The following is a 20,925-nucleotide window of genomic DNA, read 5'->3' as shown; positions in this document are numbered from 1 at the left end:
TTGGAGCCCAAAAAAAGTAAAGTTAGCCACTGTTTCCACTGTTTCCCCATCTATTTGCTATGAAGTGATGGGACTGGATGCCATGATCTTCGTTTTCTGAATGTTGAGCTTTAAGCCAACTTTTTCACTCTCCTCTTTCATTTTCATCAAGAGGCTCTTTAGTTCTTCTTCACTTTCTGCCATAAGGGTGGTGTCATCTGCATATCTGAGGTTATTGATATTTCTCCCAGCAATCTTGATTTCACCTTGTACTTCATCCAGCCCAGCGTTTCTCACGATGTACTCTGCATATAAGTTAAATAAGCAGGGTGACAATATACAGCCTTGACGTATTCCTTTTCCTATTTGGAACCAGTCTGTTGTTTCATGTCCAGTTCTAACTGTTGCTTCCTGACCTGAGTACAGGTTTCTCAAGAGGCAGGTCAGGTGGTCTGGTATTCCCCTCTCCTTCAGAACTTTCCACAGTTTATTGTGATCCACACAGTCAAAGGCTTTGGCATAGTCAATTAAGCAGAAATAGATGTTTTTCTGGAACTATCTTGCTTTTTCGATGATCCAGTGAATGTTAGCAATTGGATCTCTGGTTCCTCTGCCTTTTCTAAAACCAGGTGGAACATCTGGAAGTTCACGGTTCATGCATTGCTGAAGCCTGGCTTGAGGAATTTTGAGCATTACTTTGCTAGCATGTGAGATGAGTGCAACTGTGCAGTAGCTTGAGCATTTTTTGGCATTGCCTTTCTTTGGGATTGAAATGAAAACTGACCTTTTCCAGTCCTGTGGCCACTGCTGAGTTTTCCAAATTTGCTGACATATTGAGGGCAGCACTTTCACAGCATCATCTTTTAGGATTTGAAATAGCTCAACTGGAATTCCATCACCTCCACTAGCTTTGTTCATAGTGATGCTTCCTAAGGCCTACTTGACTTCACATTCCAGGATGTGCAGCTCTAGGTGAGTGTGAGTGATCACACCATCATGATTATTGGGTCATGAAGATCTTTTTGTACAGTTCTTCTGGGTCTTGCCACCTCTTCTTAATATCTTCTGCTTCCATTAGCTCCATACCATTTCTGTTCTTTATTGAGCCCACCTTTGCATGACATGTTCCCTTGTTATCTCTAATTTTCTTGAAGAGATCTCTAGTCTTTCCCATTCTATTGTTTTCCTCTATTTCTTTGCACTGATCACTGAGGAAAGCTTTCTTATCTCTCCTTGCTATTCTTTGGAATTCTGCATTCAGATGGGTATACCTTTCTTTTCCCCTTTGCTTTTCATTTCTCTTCTTTTCACAGCTATTTGTAAGGCCTCCCCAGATAGCCATTTTGCTTTTCTGCATTTCTTTTTCTTGGGGATGGTCTTGATTCCTGTCTCCTGTACAATGTCACGAACCTCCATCCATAGTTCATCAGGCAGTCTATCAGATCTAGTCCCTTAAATCTATTTCTCACTTCCACTGTATAGTCATAAGGGATTTGATTTAGGTCATACCTGAATGGTCTAGTGGTTTTCCCCACTTTTTTCAATTTAAGCCTGAATTTGGCAATAAGGAGTTCATGATCTGAACCACATTCAGTTCCCGGTCTTGTTTTTGCTGACTGTATAGAGCTTCTCCATCTTTGGCTGCAAAGAATACAATCAATCTGATTTCGTGTTGACCATCTGGTGATGTCCATGTGTACAGTCTTCTCTTGTGTTGTTGGAAGAGGGTCTTTGCTATGACCACTGCGTTCTCTTGGCAGAACTCTATTAGCCTTTGCCCTGCTTCATTTTGTATTCCAAGGCCAAATTTGCCTGTTACTCCAGGTATCTTGCCTTCCTACTTTTGCATTCCAGTCCCCTATAATGAAAAGGACATCTTTTTGGGGTGTTAGTTCTAGAAGGTCTTGTAGGTCTTCATAGACCCATTCAACTTCAGCTTCTTCAGCGTTACTGGTTGGGGCATTGACTTGGATTACCATGATATTGAATGGTGTGCCTTGGAAACGAACAGAGTTCATTCTGTGTCTGTGTCATTTCACTGTCAGTGTGAGGATTAAATGAGGTATTACATGCAAAGCAGGGATTCCCCACTGGCTCAGACAGTAAAGGATCCCCCTTCATCCTTTACTGGATGGAAGGATGATCCTCTGGAGAGGAAGGAAGATCCTCTGGAGAAACGAATGGCAACCCACTCCAGTATTCTTGCCTGGAGAATCCCATGGACAGAGGAGCCTGGGGGGCTCCAGTCCATGGGGTCACAAAGAGTCAGACATGACTTAGCAACTATAACACCATCAAAAGGCAGGCAATGGCATGAGCATTTCTAGCACCCACATTTGGAAACCAGCTACTGCCAGAGAAAGGCAGTGGAAGTCATGGCCAGACTGGTCTTATAAAAGGTTAGGGTTAAGACAGGAATCATGCCCAGGAGATCAGTGCTAACAGCTCAAGCCTGGAGAAGAGGCAAGAGTGGATTAGCTTCTGGTCCACCAGGAAGGCCAGACAGAGCATAGAGGCCCAAAGCACCTGTATAGGGAGCACGTTACCCCCAGAAATGCTACAGACTGGAAGTAGCTTGTTCCTAAAGGCCTAAATAAATTAGGGTTTTAATCTGCGGGGCTGACATACACCAAAGAAGCAGTTTTACAATCCAATTCGGCCTTGACTTCATGCTTGAGGGCCCAACCTTGGGAGTTAAGAGATGGGCTGGAATCCCCCACTGTTTTCTTACTGGAGCTGTGGACTTGGGCAAGCCCTACAGCCCCTCTGGGCCCTGTTCTCATCATAGAAGACACGTGCTTACCACTGCCTGGTGGGGTGTCCTAGTGTGAGGCCTACATTCCGTCTGTGCTTAAGGAGCTGCCAAAGAGAGTGGAGGCTCCTATATGACATACAGCTTGGAGATACATATACAAAGCTTGGAGAAAATGACAGAGAACGTATCACTGGCCTTTGTTATCTTTTTATTTTTTAATCTGTTTGTTTTAGGCAATTTTCAGTTTTGGACCAAGGAAAAGAAGATATGACTGTCACTTTAGGCAACAATAGAAAGAAACTAAATGTTCCTAACACCCAGTTTTGCTGTGATGATCAATCAATTTTGATCACAGCAAAACTGAGTGTTACTAACATTTAAGAAGGGGCTTCCCTGATAGCTCAGTTGGTAAAGAATCTGCCTGCAATGCAGGAGACCAGACCCTGGTTCGATTCCTGGGTCAGGAAGATCCCCTGGAGAAGGGATAGGCTACCCACTCTAATATTCTTGGGATTCCCTTGTGGCTCAGCTGGTAAAGAATCCATCTGCAATGTAGGAGAACTGGGTTTGATCCCTGGGTTGGGAAGATCCCCTGAAGAAGGGAAAGGCTACCTACTCTAGTATTCTGGCCTAGAGAATTCCATTGTACAGTCCATGGGATCACAAAGAATTGCACACAACTGAGCAACTTCTACTTTTTTACATCAAGAAAAAAGGTCTTCAAGCCAAAAGAAAGAAAGTGATAGTTGCTCAGTCGTGTCTGACTCTTTGCAACCCCATGGGCTATAGCCTACCAGGCTTCTCTGTCCATGAGATTTTCCAGGCAAGAATACTGGAGTGAGTTATTTCCTCCTCCAGGGGATCTTCAGGACCCCAGGATTGAACCTACGTCTCCTGTGTCTCCTGCATTGCAGGCCGATTCTTCACCCCTGAACCACCAGGGAAGCCCTTAACAAGTGAACAAAAAGAGAAGCCAGTGTTGAAGACAGGTGAGGAGACACCCAGAGGGTTCCTTTTATGAGTCTGAGTGTGGCCTAAACAAATGACATCTCACAACACTGACACAATTTACCAATGTGACTGAAATCCAAGCAGTAAATTTTGAGAAACTAGGGAGAATGCTGGAGGATGGAGACAGATAAAATCGTCTAGATTTTTTAAAATTAAAATAAGGTAGATTCTGGAAACAGCAGACTAGATGTGAATTTGTACCTGAATTCTAAGACGCTTTATCAAATAGTTTGTGAGCATTTAGAGAAGAAACATCAACAACCTACGGGGGTTGAGAAAAAACACGGTGGCCAAGCTGATCTCATTTCCTCCTTTCAGAGCACTGTTAGAAGTGCGAACATAGTGTACCTTGACCTTTGCCGTTGAAAAGTCCTTCATGGTGTCCAGTCCACAAAGGTGCAGAGGTGGACCGCGTTATCGAAGAGTTCTACTCACACATAACTTAAAAAAAATTTTTTGACGTGGACTACTTTTTAAGTTTTTATTGAATGTTACAATATTGCTTCTGTTTAATGTCTTGGTTTTTTGGCCACGAGGCATGTGGGATCTTAGCTCTCCAACCAGTGATTGAACTCGCACCTGCTGCATTAGAAGGCGAAGTCTTAACCACTGGACTGCCCTAAGTCCCACCCGGATGCATGACTTATTGAATAACCAAAACCAAAAGGTATTGACTGAGGACTGCAAGACTCTAACCAATTTAGGTATCAGTGAGAGTAAGATCTAAGAAAAGGTCACCAATTTCTGCAGGATAGGAAGGAGAGCTGTTATAACCTAGTAGGATCATGAAACAAATCTATCTCCACAAGCAGCAGTGATGTCATGAGTTTTACAATTCAGATTTTTTAAAAGTCAATAAAATTCAAAAATTTAAAATTCAGTTTGGAAATTAAAATCCTACACTGTGTAAATCCTATGATTCAAATGTCTGACAGGGTCTCCAGAAACAAGTCAAGTGATGCTGAAATAATGTGCTCTTGAGACAGGATCACCAGACAAGGCAAAGAGGAAGAGGCTTGCCTTGACACAGGTCATGGAAAAGACCCAGAAGTTATATTTCCAGTGAATCCCAGAAGGGATTTCAGGTTATGTCCTCAGAAACCCACTGAGATACAGTTTGTCATTTGCCTAAAGGTCTGATGTTAGTAAAGAACTGTCTGCCAATGCAGGAGACACAAGAGACGCGGATTCGATCCCCAAGTCGGGAAGATCCCCTGGAGAAGAAAATGGCAACCCACTCTGGTATTGCCTGGGAAATCCCATGGACAGAAGAGCCTGGCAGGCTACAGTCCATAGGGTCACAGAGTCAGACATGATTGAGCAAGAATAAGGACTAAGGACACTTTTAATTTTAGGGAACAATCTGTTGAAAGGAAGAGAAAGTGATCAGAGGGGTAAAAGATCTGGAAACCACAAGGAAACTGGGAAACAGGATGTGAAAACACACATATTCCCGGGGGACCCGTGAGAGCTACTCCTAAGTGTATAGACAACTGCCCTTTGGATAAGGAATTAGACACGTTCCCACAGTCCAGGTGGCTCCAGAAGAGAGGTGCTAGGGCCATCCGCCGAGGTCATAGGGACTAGGACGTGGACCCTACGAAGACAGTCCTGCAGTTCTCGCTGTGCCCAAGCCAGGAGAGCTGCCTGTGAGGTAGTGAGCTCTCCGTCACAGCACAGCTGCAAGGCCCATCAGACGTGGGCACGAAAAGCCACTGAGGCTGTCAGACTCTCCCTGCTCACAAATGCAGTTCAGCTTGTAGTTTATTCCCTTACACGTGATCTAAGGAGGAGGGCAGTGTGGGGTAGTGGTTAGAAGTTCAATGTCAGGTTTGAATCCCAGCTCGGCCACTCACTCGCCACATGACCACAGTGACCCTGAGTGAGTTCACTAACCCCCTGGACCGCAGCCTGCCCGCCCACCAAGTGGGGGTGGTTGAGCACCTCCCCATGGGGCTGCCAAGAGGGTCATGAGGGCTGAGGCTCAGGAGGTGCTCAGAACAGAGGATGCAGGAGTAAGACAAGGTTAGTGATTGGTTCTGATTCCTCTGCAGTCTTTCTGGTCACTCTGAGGTTGCCTGGTGACCACCTCTGGGCACAGCATGTGGTCCACCCAAGCAGACAGGGCGGGATCATAAGAATATGGTGAGAGGGACCTAGGGTTTGAGGATTACTGCAAACAAGGGGACTAGCACAGTGAGGAGCCCAGGGCGGCAACCAGAGACCCTTCGCCTCATCCTCACACGATTTCTAAAGCCAGCAGGCGCTGGCACAGACCCCCAGTCAGTCTTCCAATGAAAACTGCCACCTGTCTGTGTGTCAGCACAGGTCTGAGACCTGAATTGGTGTCTAGGCAGCAGCCTCCACTGGGGCCGGCCCTGGCTTCTCAGGTTCCTCTCCCAGATCCGCAATCCGGATGGCACTGTCCTTCTTGGAAAGCCAGAAGGCTGGGTAGACGGGCTCCGAAAACTTACACTGGAACCTGTGCAGCAGCGTCAGGGTCTCAGGCTCGACGCCGTAGAAGGAGAGGCCCCCACCGGGGAAGTCCACATAGACCCCCAGCCTCCGGCAAGCGTTGGCGCTGAGCAGGGTCTCCGCATCGCTGTGCCATGCCCTGAACCCCTTCCCGTCCCAGTGGAGGCTCCAGGAGAAGTCGTTCCCAGAGATACAGCTGTTGCGCTCTTCGCCCTTGCGGTCAATGCCCTGGCACGTCAGGCCCACATAGACGCCTGCTCCCGAGAGCTCCACCTCGAAGTAGTACCTGTGCAGGTACAGGCTCTGCTGGGCCAGCACCTGCCGCCAGTGTGAGAACCTGCTGGGCAGGTCGGGGTATGGGTGCTCCCAGGGCGCCGTGTTGGTGACCTTGCGGTTGTCGTCCTGCAGCCGGAGGTACCTGTGTGCCGTGTCGGGGTCGAAGACAATGTCACAGGCATCTGAAGGGGGACACAGAAGATCAGGGGCTGACAGCTGACTCACACCTAGCCAGCCTCCAAGGGATGAGAAGACATCCATCCCTCTGTTCCCTTTCTACCCAAGTTCCGTTCCCTCCCAGAGAAGAGGTGGGTGAAAACCAGGAAACAGAATACAAGCGGGACTCTGTGACTTACAGTAATTGTAGACTTGTTCTCTGCCTCTGGCTCCCAGCACAGAGTTCCCTGTAATTTCCTGAGTGGTAACAGCACTAGCACCATCTTTTGTTCTAATGTTTGGTCTTTGACTGGCTTCCCAGGCAGTTCAGAGGTAAAGAACCTGCCTGCCAATGCAGGAGATTCAAGAGACTAAGTTTTGATCTCTGGGTCAGGAAGATCCCCTGGAGCAGAAAACGGCAACCTACTCCAGCATTCTTGCCTAGAAAGAATCTGCCTCCAATGCAGGAGACACAGGTTCAATCTCTGGGTCAGGAAGATCCCCTTGGAAGAGGAAATGGCAACCCACTTCAGTATTCTTTCCTGGAAAATCCCATGCTGAGACCAGTTCCTGACACAGAGCTCCTGAAACCCTTGTAATTTCCTGGGTTAAACAAATGTCTTTTTTTTTCTTAAGAGGTAGAGTTTGGGGGGTTTCATTTTGCATTTATTTATTTATTTGGCTACACCAGATCTCAGTTTTGGCATGTGGGATCTAGTTCCCTGACCAGGGATTAAACCTGGGCCCAGTGCCTTGGAGCTCAGAGTCTTAGCCACTGGATCATCAGGGAAGTCCCAGTGTCTTTTGTTCTAACAAGGTGACTCTGTGTGTGGAGATGGGGGGGTGGAGCTGGCTGGTCACCAGATGGACCAAGTCATGACCAACTTCTGCTTGGATCTTGCAGCCCTAATTCCTCTTCTCTTGGGAAGAGAGATGGGCTGGAAGTGGTTCATCACGCTTGTGGGATAAAGCCCCCATAAAATCCCAGTAGTATGGGGTTCTGAGCACTTCTAGGCTGACAAACATCCATACCAGGCAATTGACCCCACCTCCATGGGGACCCTCCCAGCCCTCGTTCTGAGCATCTCTCCCTTCCTCTGGCTGCTCATCTGTGTCCTTCATCACATCCTTTGATGAACTGGAGAACATAAGTGTCTCCCTGAATTCTGTGAGCTGTTCTAGCAAATGCTCAAATCCAAGGAGGGTCCTAGGAGCCTTGGATTGTAGCCAAGTCTGACAGAAGTTGTGGGTCCTCTGGGGGCCCCATAATTGTGACTGGCATCTGAAGCGGGGTCCGTCTGGTGGGCTCTGACACCATCTCCAGGCAGATAGCATCAGGACAGAGTTAAATCCTGGGATGCCCAGCCATGTCTGGGGGAATTGCTAGGTGGGGGTGGGGGGAGGGGGCCTCACTCCCATACACGTGGTAAGTGGTCCCAGATACCTTTTAACAAGTCACCCCTACTTCCTTCCTTCCTTATTGAAGCTCAAACTGCTTGCCATTTACTGTATTATTTGTTGAACTGAATCAAGAAATAAAATTTACTGATGGGCTCATGTTTTCATTCATTTGACAAACACGTCCTGAAATTCAGGTGCTTTTCTATGCAGCGTTGGCAAGGGTCATACACCCACATCTGATTCACTCATTTGTTAAAATATTTGATCACTATTTAGCAAGGGAAGTCTCAAGCAGTCCCCCCACATGTACACAGATATTCTCTTCCTGGCCCCAGAGGACACCTCCACACATCCAAATGCTCAAGTCACACTCCAGGTTATTTTGACATTTCTCTTGGCCCCATCCTCCCTCATTTTGCCCCTCAACTCACACTGGAAGCCCCAAGTCCCACCTAGAGACCCCGTTCACCCCCATCCAAGCCACCCCTGAATCTCCCCCAATGCGTGCAGCAGCTCCACGTCAGTTGGCTTCTTGTATCAACTACGTGTGCTCATGCTAAGTCACTTCAGTCATGTCCTACTCTTTGCAACCCCCACGGACTGTAGCCCACCAGACTCCTCTGTCCATGGCATTTTTCAGGCAAGAATACTGGAGTGGGTTGCCATCCCCTTCTCCAGGGGATCTTCCTGACCCAAGGATCAAATTTGCGTCTCTTATGTCTCCTGCATTGGCAGGAGGATTATTTTCCATCACTCCAGCTGGGAAGCCCCTATATTAACTGTATTGTCTGTTTATAAAACATAGATATGCTGCTGTCAGGAAGCATGAAAGATAAATAAAGGAAACTGGAAACCAAGAGATCCTGGGGCAGACGAGGAGCTGTGGTAAGAATAGTGTCATCAAACTCGAGGCTCCACATCAAGACCAGAGCAAACAGGGTTCAGGAGTTGGCTAGCCAGAGCTCACCCCCAGAAAGCAAGCAGAAGTGGGGTTGAACAGTGAGTTCCAAAGAGATTAAAGTCAGAAAAATGAGCCTTGATTACCCAGACATGTCCTTCCTCTCTTGGGAGATGAGACCTCCCTGTCTTGTTAACTATGAGCAAGTATTGATTGGAAATAAGTGTCTCTAAAAATGCCGACAGACCAGGACACTTCCATGTCAGGGCAGGACAATGGGCTCGGTAATTCCAGCCAAGTCAGACTCAAAAGGGAGCCACCTGGAAACCAGCCAGGATCTTCAAAGGGGCCAAGGTTGTGAAGGACACAGAAGGACTAAAGGACTGGACACAGACTGAAGGAAGCTAAGGAGACCACAAAACATTTGTGACTCTGGACTGGACTTCCAACCAGAAAAAGGACACCGGGAGCAACCCTGGTGAAATCTGAATAGATCCCAGCCGGCAATACTCACTTCCTGATTTGGATCAATGGACCATAGTTATATAAAGTGCTCACATTTGGAAAAGCTAGGTGAAAGGTGTATCAGAATTCTTGGTCCTCTTTTGTGCAATGTTTTTTTAACTCTGAAATGGTTTCAAAATTAAAAGTTCTAATTTTTTTTGAAATCCAACTTATTTAAAATTTAAATGTACCATTTGGGGATAGACCTGAAGTTGCAAGAACCTGAAACCTGCTGAAAGATGGTATCCTTGCTTCTGAAGCATCACATGCACATCCACACCCGGGGAAAGCAGGGCGGCTCACGACTTACACTGGAGGAGCTGCTGCCTGCTGCAGGGCTCGGGTTCTGAGGTCCGATGTCTGTGCTCAATGACAGCACACACCTGAGTTCTGATGTCGTACTCCTCTAGAAAATCAAGAGTTGTAAATGCTCACCTGTCCAGGTGGGCAAGGGAATCTAAGGAACAGGAACCCCCCACTTCTGTTGCTCTTCCCTGGGCCTCCTGGGGAAAGTAGGGACTAGACACCAGTCATGCTTCCGAGAATCCTGCTCAATGGACCACATCGAAGTAAAATCCACTGAGGAAAGATCCCAGCCTGACCTGGGTTTCACTTGAAAGCATAGGCATCAGTGACCTCGGAAGTTAGTCTGCACTTGAGTGGAGATGCAGGCCAAGTGCATACCGAGACTATGTTTTCTGAAATCAATTGTAAGTTAACATCATCAAGGTAGGTGTCCACCAGCCGCACGGTCCAACCAGAGGACGGCTCTGAAAATGGGACATTCTCTCCGCCCCTGTTCTGTTCTCCCTTCCTGACTCCCAACTCCCCCGCCAACCCCTCCAGAGATGTCACAAGCCCTGGCGTCTCACCGTCCTTGGAGAACTCCTGGAGCTTCTCTTTGTAGCTCTGGAGCAGCTGGATCAGGAGGGCAGTGGAGTCCATGATGACCTTGTGGATGCCTGATAGCTTGTCCTTGAGCCCTATGTAGACGCTGGGGAAGGCGCCGTCCTCCGTGTTCTTGAACTTGCAGTACTCCTGGAGGAAAAGAAACACAGCGGAACTTGCCCTGGCTTCTGTGCTTCCTTTCTACTCAACACAGCACCTTCTGCATCTGTGACACGGGCTGATGGGGCATGTACTTCACAAAATGTAATGGGTCCAGCTCAGCGCCTGACCACATAGAAGGCATCTTCCACGACCTGGTCTGGCCTCCCGCTCTGGGCAGCCCTCCCTCCTACACCTGTTCTCTGCTGCTCTCTGCCTCATTTATCAACAGGGTGGTTGCCCTGCCACAGCCACTGCGGACCTAGCAGAGTGAGGGTCTCTCTGGCTCCAGCGTCGCAGTGACCCATACCTCCAGGAACAGCACGGGACTGCCAATGGCAGCGATCCTGTCCAGCTCCTGCCTGGCCTTCTCCATCTCTGCACTCCTGTACTCCAGGTGGGTCTTGATGCCATTGGCCTGGCCCAGGGCAGCTTGCTCCTTCTCCTCCAGGAAGAGCATCACGTCGGCCTGGGCCTTCGTCAAGGCAGCACGGAGCTCCCCGAACTGCTCCTCCACCCCGGCCTTCACCTCCGACACTGACACCTAGTGGCGAGAGCGGGGAGGGAGCATCAGTGAAAAACCCATTAGTGATTAGTGAAGCATCAGTCTATCACAGCTCAACACACAAGAACGTCAACCCATGCATGCGTGCTCAGTCATGTTCGACTCTGTGACCCCACAGACGGCAGTCCGCCAGGCTCCTCTGTCCATGGAGTTTCCCAGGCAAGAATACGGGAGTGAGTTGCCATTTCCTCCTCCAGGGGATCTTCCCCACCCAGGGATCAAACTTGCGTCTTCTGAGTCTCCCGCATTAGCAGGTTAATTTTTAACCACTAGCGCCACCTGAGAATCCCAATATAAACCCAAGAAACCCTCAAATTAGGGAACAATTTCCTATTATAAAAGAAAGCCTTTATTCTCATTTGAATCCTGGGTTCCATGAAACAAGAAGGACCCCCCGGGCTGAGTTCTTATTTACTCTTCATTAACTTTGTCTCTCATCCATTGGATGAGACTGTGCACTGTCTGCTGAGCCCAGCTCTGACAGTCAGGTTCCTCTTCAAGTCTGTGACATCAGTCTTCCTGCCTGGACAATGGACCTACTCAGCATACTTGATAATCATATTTCTTGCAGTAAATTAATAATTTGGCTTCTTTGTACAAATCAGTAGCATGAATTCGCTTTCTCAGCACTCCATTATGTCCAGCTAAACTACCCACCAAGGAAATTAAACTGTCCAGCAAGGAGATCAAACCAGTCAATCCTAAAGGAAATCAACCCTGAATATTCATTGTAAGGACTGATATTGAAGTTGAAACTCCAATACTTTGGCTACCTGATGTGAAGAGCCAAATCATTGGGAAAGACCCTGAGGCTGGGAAAGATTGAGGGCAGGAGGAGAAGGGGACGACAAAGGGTAAGATGGTTGGATGGCATCACCGACTCAATGGACATGAGTTTGAGCAAACTTCAGGAGATAGTGAAGGACAGGGAAGCCTGGTGTGCTGCAATCCGTGGGTTGCATAGAGTCGAACATGACTTAGTGACTGAACAACAACAAACTGCCCACTGGATCCACTGGAGCTGAAAGCACATCCTCTGGTGTCTGAGCCGAGCACAAAACGTTTAGGGCATGTGAAGGCAGCCACAGCACCTGAGCATTGCAGGACAAGCCTACCTGTGCAGAATGGAATGCCACGTCCAAAAACATACAACTAACTCCACGTGATGGACAGTAGGGATTTGCCTGACGGCACCTGTGTATGTGGGAGTCTGTCCTTTCATATCTTTTGTAAATGCCTTAGTCAAGGTCATATTTACAACTTCAATCCACGTTGTTTTCAACAGTTTCCTCTTATCTTTGGTAGTTCTCAGGTACTGGTGCTGACAGGTGAGTGGGTGGATGGATGGATGGATGGTTGAGGGAGGGATGGATGGATGGGTAGATGAATGGATGGAGAGGTAGAATCATTCTTCATATGCAAAGATGCTGCTGCTCCTAACTGCCAATGTGTTCACGTTTTGCATTCTTCTCTGAGTTGTGGTTATTGGCTTGGCACTAGCGAGAAGCTTTTGTGAAACTGTTTGGGTCCACTTAGAGTTTATTATGGAAAGTGGTCAGAAACCAGAGAGACCAAAACTAAGTAGCCTGGCATACCATTATGGTACTTCCCAGATGGCCCAGTGGTAAAGAACCCACCTACCAATGCAGGAGATGCAAGAGACTTGAGTACAATCCCTGGGTCCAGAAGATCCCCTGAAGGAGGGCATGGAGAGCCACTCCAGGATTCTTGCCTGGGAAGTGCCATGGACAGAGGAACCTGGTGAGCTAAGTCCACAGGGTCGCAAAGAGTCAGACTGAGCACACACACACCATTGGCCTTATCAAGTTGCTGTTGTTGTTGTTTAGTCACTAAGTCATGTCCGACTCTTTGCAACCCCATGGACTGTGGCACGCCAGGCTCCTATGTCCATGGAATTTCCCAGGCATGAATCCTGGAGTGGGTTGCCATTTCCTTCTCCAGGGGATCTTCCTGACCGAGGATTCAAACCCGAAGTACCATCCACAAATCCAGCCGCTCTCATCTCTCTTTTCTGTCTGCCAGGACTTAGAACAGGTGAGAATCGCATGCGGAACACCCTCTCATGGTGGAAGAAGCCAAGATGATGCATAATTTCTGGAGCTCTAGCTAACCACCCTCCTCGATTCCCACATATACCATTTGCTCCTGGTCAAAAAAGCATATGCAAATATAAAAATAAGCCAGAGCTATCACAGGACTGGAGGAGGGCATGGCAACTCACTCCCGTATTCTTGCCTGGAGAATCCCATGGACAGAGGAGCCTGGTGGGCTAAAGTTCATAGGGTCGCAAAGTCGGACATAACTGAAGCGACTTAGCATGCACACATATCACAGGACTAGTTTGCTTCTATTCTCTATTGTTAAAAGTGAATCACATGCCAGTTTTCAAACTTGAACTAATTTCACGGCAAATCCCAGCAACAAGGTGATGCCATCCTACAGTGTAGCCAACCTGATCTGTACCCACAGTTTCCATCAGATGATAAGATATAAGGGGCCTGTAGACATGGAGGCCAGGCCTGCGGACATGGAGGCCGGGCCTGCGGACGTGGAGGCCAGGCCTGCAGCCGAGTTCCACAGTTCCGGGTGGCCCTGACTGAACCAGCAGCAGCAGCCAGCCAGGTGTGTCAAAGCCCGGCAGGTGACCCTGGCCAGACTTACCAGGACAGATTTATGGTTTGCCTGGAGCCTGGAGATGGCATTTTCATTCAACTTGAGTTTCCGCTCCAGGTCTAACTGGGTTCTCCGAAGCTCAGCCTAAGAAGAAGAAAGGTCAGCAGCATTAGGGAGGAAGGTGCCCAGGGCACCCAGAAGGTCCCCAGAAGCAACGGTGCCACCTGCCCTTCTTCCACAGAAAGGAAAGTTTGCCTTGGAAGCCGCTCTCAGGAGCAGGCTGGGCGCCCTCCGTGGAGGCAGAGACGGTCCACTGTGCGCCAGCATTACCAGCTGAATCTCCTCCTGTCATTGAGACCATGCCCACAGCAGGTAAACACACTGTCTCCATAGCACAGGAGAGAAAACAGAGCCACGAGGGTCACGCAGGTGTCAGTGGAATTGACAGGGCCATCTGGCCCTAGAACAGGCTGACAGGGAGCACAGGGGCTTGGAGCTGGCGGTGGAGGGGACCCCAGGGTTTCTACTTAGCAGCCAAGACTTTGGGACAAAGTTGACTTAATGCTTCCACACTGCATTTCTTCACTGTGAGGTGGGGAGAGCTAGTGTTCAATTCACAGGGTTCCTGTGAGGACAGGAGGCAGCGGGAAGTCTGCACAGCAGCTGGCACCTTGCGGGTGCTCCATCAGTGGCAGTGGCGTCATTGACTTGGTCATTTTACTGGTGCCTCCTTGGCTGCTTTCCATCACAGAATCTTCTCTCCCGGACGCAGGCAGGGCAACCCCTCCCAACCGAGGTGAGTGCCCACATGAGAACTCTGGGTTTGCCTGCTTTGACCCCCACCCCCCGCCCAGCCTCACTCCACCTCCCTAAGCACTCTCTGCCCAGAACCTGATAAGACAGGAAACCAGAGCCTTTGTGAACTTCAAAGGCCCCCGTCACTTTCTGCCTCCACAAGGGTGTGAGACAGTGGCAACAGAAAGGATGGCTTTCGCTGCTTTCACAGCCGCGTGTGTCAGCACTGAGTTCTGAGTCACTTGCCCTAACAGGTCTCGGACTGGTGGGGAGCACCTGACGCATCTCCCCTTCCTCCCACAAAAGCCTGTGGTAATCCCAGGCCCCAGGGACAGAAGCCCAGGCGGGCAGGGGACCCGCCTCACTCTGCCAAAAACCGGGAACTTCTGATCAGGCTTCAGAGTCGTGACTCAGAGCCGATGGGAGTCCACTGACTTCCCACACCTGAGACCTGACGTCCTGGAGTGGGGGAAGCAGGGGAGAAGGAGGGGATCTGGCCTATTTGGGGGAGATTGTAGAATCCTGGTCTATCAGAAAGGCTTACCCAGTGACCCGCTCCAGGCTGGGCGGGGGGAAGGACATGAGATGCTTGTTTAAAAGGTGGTGGGAGACACAACAGACCACACACTAGCAACAGCACAGACACGAGAACATGTTAAAGGGGTCAGCCCCAGCTGACCCAGGGACCCAGGAGACCCCCAGAGTATATAGGGAGGGGTTTCTCCCCACTGTCTGCAGACTGCCATTAAAGGAGAAAAGGACTCCAAAGTGCCTCATGGGGACCTCTGAGTCACCCCACCAGCGGGCATTCCCGCTTACCCATGACAGGCGGGACCACTCGGGCAACCAGCACCTCCAGTTATTCCTGTTCCTAGAAAATGACGGGGTGCCTCAGACCCCGGCTCCAGGATTTCCCAAGACTTCAGCCTCACACACATCGCAGGCCAGGGCAGGCTCTGCACCAAAGCAGAACAGGGGTGCCAGTGAGTGTAAATGCCCCACATCCAGGGGCACAGAGAGCCCCGCCTGCCCTGGCAGGGAGAGGACAGATGCTGTGCAAAGGGCACCGTGTCTGTGACCCAACACCTGCCACTGGCACGCTCCAAGGCCCTCGTCAGACCCTCTAGCATCTCCTCTGGCACCTCAAGAAAATGTTAACAGACTGTTTCTTGCCTCTTCCTCCAGGGCACAGGTGGCACCTGGCTGGGTGGCCGGGATCAGGTTAGAGATGCAAACTGGAACAGCAGAGGGAGTGAGGAGAGAGAAAGAAAGACGTTCTACATGGTGTCAGGCCCTCTGTGTGTCCCCCTGGGAACACGAGAGTCCCGCCTGGGCCCTGACTTCACTCCTCGGGAGGCTGGTCGGAGCCCACTACATGTCAGTCCAGTTACATAAGGCAGCCTCCCTGCTCTCGAAGGCAGTAGAATGTTTAAGAAAAAACAAATTAGATAATACTGAGTCCAACACACTCTTCAGAAGTTCTAGAAGAAATTCTTCTGAACAGCCTCAAGCCATCCACCTTCTGGCAGCAGAAGGCCATGAACAATGCTGGTTAACTGCTCCCCTGAGAACTGGGGACACTTGTGGCTCTCAGAACCTGGCTCTTGCTTCACCTTGAGACTGTGTCCACATCCCTACCCTGTCCTTAGCTTTCTGGAACCTGTGCTGAGGTTGGATGCAGCCACGAATGGACCTAAAGATCTAAGATGGGGTCCAGCCCAGGCCTTCCCCCCTCCCAAGACCCCCACCCCTCACCTGCTAGGAGCTCCCTCCTCAGAACACACGGCTGAGCTTTTGTGCTGTCCCAGCCCTTGGACATCCGGGGAGCCAGGGGCCTGCCTTGGCTTCCTGATTACAGCCCACACTCCCTGGGAGGGTGCAGCACACTGAGCCCACAAAAAGCTCTCGATAATGTTTGATAAACACAGCGAGGAACAGAATAGAACAGAAAAGCAGTCACAGAAGTGGTACAGACTTCACAACATGCACACACGCACACAGGCATGCAAGCATGCAACCTCACTTCCTGGCAGTGAGCCTGAGTTCTGAGAAGGTAAGAGGAGTTAAGACCAGCTTCTCTTGAAAGCTTAGGGAGAGGGATAGACTGGGAGTTTGGGATTCAGTTCAGCTCAGTCACTCAGTCGTGTCCAAGTCTTTGCCATCCCATGCACTGCAGCTCGCCAGGCTTCCCTGTCCCTCACTATCTTCTGGGGTTTGCTTGAATTTATGTCAATTATATATAGGATGGATAAATAACAAAATCCTACTGTATAGCACAGGGAACCATATTCAATATCCTGAGACAAACCCTAATGGAAAAGAATATTTTAAAAATAACATATATGTGTTAAAACTGAGTCACTCCATTGCTGCACAATGGAGATTGGCACAGCATTGTAAATCAGCTATACTTCAATTAAAAAAAAAAAAAATTTTAAGTTAAGGGGCCCTGGGAAGTTGGCCCCAGGAAGGGGAAGAGGTGAGTCCCCACAGGAAAGGGCTGGGCCCTAGGAGCCCAGCAGCACAGAAGAAATAGTCAGAGAACACCTGGAATTCCCAAATTCAGAGTTTTTGCCCACAGGCATAGCTGGAGAGCATAGGAGCCACGGAAGAGGCTCAGTCGGAGAACTGAGAAGCCAGTTGCTCTGCAGACCCTGTAGCTGACCAGGGTCCTGGCTGCGCTTTGTCCCTGTGGCTGACCCTCAGTTTCCTCTGCATGATAGGCTTGCCTGAGCAAGCAGCTCTAAACACCATCCAAAGTGACCTTCAGCAAGCAGCTCCAGCAAGTTCAGGCTGGCTGAAGGAAAGATGGAACTTCTGGAGCCTTACTTAGGTCTGTTAAGGCTTTCCAAATAATCCTGGTGGAGGTTGCATCCTCAAGGAACTGTGTCTTCTGAGCCGGTCTCCTGGCAAGAAATCTTTCGGCTCCTGAGCAGTGAGGACCACTGAGAGAGAGAGCACTTATTGGGCACGCTCACTTTGAATTGAAAGCAAGGACACAGGGCAGAAAAGCAGAAAACTCAGACAAGCAGACCTGCAAACAGAGGCGGTGAACAGGCCAGAGCCTAGATCTGGGGCCCGGGGCTACCTCTCTGCTCCTATAACCGCCACTGCTTTCAGCACCAAAAACTGTCCTGGGTGTCTTTGAGTTACCTGACACAGCTCCCTCCTGGGATGTCCGAATTTGGGGTTCTACATATGTACTATATAAGCAGTCCCCAAATTTATTAGCACCAGGAACTGGTTTCGTGGAAGAAAAGTCCTCCATGGATAGGGGGATGGTTTTCTGGATGATTCAAGCACATTACTTATTTCTATTATTTATTGTGTACTTTATTTCTATTAATGGTAAAGAATCTGCCTGCAATGAGGGAGACCCAGGTCCAATCTCTGGGTTGGGAAGATCCCCTGGAGAAGGGAATGGCCACCTACTGCAGTATTCTTGCCTAGAGAATCCCACGGACAGAGGAGCCTGGAGGGCTACATTCCATGGGGTCACAGAGTGCACAAAACTGAGCGACTAATACTTATTTCTATTATTACATCAGCTCCACCTCAGATTGTCAGGTTAGATCCTGGAGGTTGGGGATCCCTGCACTAAACAACTCTCCTTGCTCAGAATGACAACTACTCAATGTCTCTGTAACATACCAGCTTACACTACATTTAAAATTCATATTGTATCTATGTTGCTACAGGCACAGAATTAATGAAAGGAACAAGAAGGAAGAGTATATGATGGTATTTACCTCTGAAGAGGAGCTTTCCAGGTGGCCCAAAGGTAAAGAATTTGCCTGCAGTGCAAAAGATGCAAGTTCAATCCCTGGGGGTCGATGTTATTCCCATGTAGAGTTATTCCCCTGGGTCGGGAAGCTCCCCTGGAGAAGGAAATGGCAACCCACTCCAGTATTCTTGCCTGAAAAAATCCCATGGACAGAGAAGCCTGGCAGGGCTACAGTCCGTGGGGTTGCAAAGAGTCGGACACGACTTAGTGACTGAGCATATATACTTCTGAAGAAGGAGATGGGTGGATCCAGGATGGGAGGGAGACCTTTTCTGGTAAAATCTATTGCAGTATTTGGTGATTGTTCCTCTGTGTGTATGTACATGCATTCCTTTTCCAGCTAAACAAGACAGAATTCAGATATTCTGAACAAGGGAAATGCACTCTGCCTTCAACTCTTTACTACATGTATGGCAGGTTTTTGGTGCATTTAAAAAAAAATAATAAGGTTATAATACTGTGACCTTGGAGTTCTTCCTTGTGTCCTTCAGTGGGTGGCCTTCCAGAAGCTCCCATCCCTCACTCCATGACTTAGCCATCTGTATGAGCTTGGACAAATGTGGTGGGAATGAAGAGTCACCGCCTCGTAGTTATCCCAGGACCGAATGGGGAAATCCCAGGGAAGCATGTTGCACGTGGCAACGCTCCAAGACCAGTTTTCTCAATTACCTGGAGCTCTGTCCTCTGAGCTGTCTGTTGATTCAGAGCCTCCTTGTGGCTATGAACATGAAGAGTGGGTGGAAATGGCCAGCTTCCCTGACCGGATGTTTCCTGGCACTAGAGATGCTGGGAACAGTCGACAAGTGGATTCTAGAGCTGGAAATGGTGACTCACTGACATCTGGGATACAGAACTTTCCAGAACTATTCCTACTAACACCAGATAAAATCCACACTTAAGGGAGGACGTGGAAGAGGGACCCTGCTAGGAACCTGCCCCTCCCAGGAAGCTCCTTCTCAGCTGTCTCGGAGCCCTGGGCCAAGGCGCTGTACTAAGCGCCAACAAGGGAGCTGCTCAGCATCTGAACACAAGAAATGTGGCACAGGACTTCCGTGGTGGTCCAGTGGTTAAGAATCTACTTTTCAGTACAGGGGACAAGGGTTCGATCCCTGATCAAGGAACCAAGATCCTACATGCAACTAAGCTGGCATGCTTCAACAAAGGTCCAACGCAGCTAAATAAATAAACATTTTTAAAAAAAGAAACAAAGAAAGAAATGTGGGACAAAGTTCAACTGCACGCCCGTCCCCACCCCGCCAGAACCAAAGTGCTCGAAGGAAGTACAAGTCAGAGAAACAAAGCATTTAAGTTCATTCCCAAGAACTCTCTAGGCTCTCAGCTTTAGGGCAGAGAAAAGCCAATTGTTCCAGAAACAGTTTCCCTATCTGATGGGAATAAAATTACAGGCTGTGAGCACAGTGTTTCTGTCTCTCCCGATGCCTCTATCTGATGACAAGGTTTATTTTCCCTAAGGGAAGTGGTCCTTGACATTGTCTAGGAGGGACGTTCCCAGTTCTATGTTATCTCAGCCCATCTCAAGGTCTTGAATTTCATAGCTGGCACCTCCAGAGGGGCCCCGTCTCCCGATATCTCATTTGGGGTAAAGGGAAGAAGAGAAATTAGGGGGAAATTCTGGCTCTTTTCTCTAGAATTTCTGCCAAGGTTTACATTTCATTCATTGCTACTCAGACATGACCAGAGGGGACACCACTGTCCTCAGTCGTACACCTTGTATCCCCCACCCCCAGACACAGATCAGCACTGAAAGCTGAGTGAGAAACAGCAGGAAACTAGCAAGACGAGTGACAGATGGACAGGGAGCATTTCAGGGCCAGTGGGGCCAGTGGGGACAGAGTGAGCTACTACAGCATCCAAAGCCAAGTGCGAGAGACATTCAGGCTGGGCGTACCGCCAGGTAGCAAGGCTAAGAGAACGCAGCCCCAGGAGCCTCGGCGGAGGCCTGGTGGCCTCCCCACGTCCCTCTCCCCCAGACCCCAGCACTCACCTCCTTGGCCCTGCGGGCGGCGTCCAGGGAGACCAAGGCGTGGCCCCTGTGCTCGGCCTGGCTGCACTCCTCGCAGATGCACTGCCCGTCGGGGTCGCAGTAGGCGATCAGTGGGCTGCGGTGGGCGGGGCACACCCGCAGGTCCCGGTCCCTGGCGGGCTCCGTTAGCTGGTGGCCGTGCAGCCTGCTGTTCTCCTGGTGCGGCCGCAGGTGCTCCGGGCAGTAGTTCACCATGCAGGTCAGGCAGGACTTGACGGCCCTCACCCTGCTGGCCCCGAGACAGAAGTCACACAGGACCTCCTCCTCCTCCTCCAGGCCCTCTGCCTTGGGAGCTCCCTGCCACTCAGAGCCCTGTCCCCCAGTTTCCCCTGGAGGGCTCCCCGGGGAGCCTGGGTTCTCTTCTTCTGCGGGACTGGCTGAGCCAGAGTCTGGGCTGAGAGTGGCCGGAGGGTGAGCAGGGACCCCGAACAGCGGGCCTGGAGCCATCAGATCCAATTCAGCCATGTAGACAGTCTGCCACTGCGGAGCTGGGCTTCCTCTGCCTCTGGGCCCAGGATCCGGAGCCCCAGTCAGACAGCAGAACCACGCCCAGAGGACTGCAGCTACGGCAGGACTTTAACTGTTTCCTCCCCCAGAGGCA

The 20,925-nt window shown here is 49.7% G+C and overlaps 1 protein-coding gene across 1 annotated transcript; it reads right to left on the bottom strand.

Moving 5' to 3' along the window:
- Positions 1-4,212: 4,212 nt before the first annotated feature.
- On the bottom strand, positions 4,213-20,831 carry TRIM16 (tripartite motif containing 16). The gene is made up of 6 exons (XM_086358736.1): positions 20,286-20,831; positions 13,750-13,845; positions 10,813-11,046; positions 10,328-10,493; positions 9,766-9,861; positions 4,213-6,678 (listed from the first exon to the last, which is right to left on the bottom strand). The coding sequence occupies exons 1-6, from the start codon at positions 20,787-20,789 to the stop codon at positions 6,095-6,097; spliced, it is 1,680 nt and encodes a 559-aa protein (XP_086214862.1). The 5' UTR covers positions 20,790-20,831; the 3' UTR covers positions 4,213-6,094.
- Positions 20,832-20,925: the final 94 nt, after the last annotated feature.

The sequence above is a fragment of the Bos grunniens genome, chromosome 19 (assembly GCF_055505025.1).
Source record: "Bos grunniens cultivar Pamir isolate PY7600 chromosome 19, Bosgru_T2T1.0, whole genome shotgun sequence".
Classification (NCBI taxonomy): domain Eukaryota; kingdom Metazoa; phylum Chordata; class Mammalia; order Artiodactyla; family Bovidae; genus Bos; species Bos grunniens.
The sequence above is the reverse complement of the archived record's forward strand: the minus strand, read 5'-3'. Positions and strand labels throughout refer to the sequence as shown.

Coding starts and splice junctions, on each gene's coding strand:
- TRIM16 (XM_086358736.1), bottom strand. CDS start 20,789: ATGGCTGAATTGGATCTGATGGCTCCAGGCCCGCTGTTCGGGGTCCCT. Junction 11,047..13,749: donor CAAACCATAAATCTGTCCTG/GTAAGTCTGGCC, acceptor TCTCGCCACTAG/GTGTCAGTGTCGGAGGTGAA. Junction 6,679..9,765: donor CAGGCAGCAGCTCCTCCAGT/GTAAGTCGTGAG, acceptor GTCCCCCTTCAG/ATGCCTGTGACATTGTCTTC.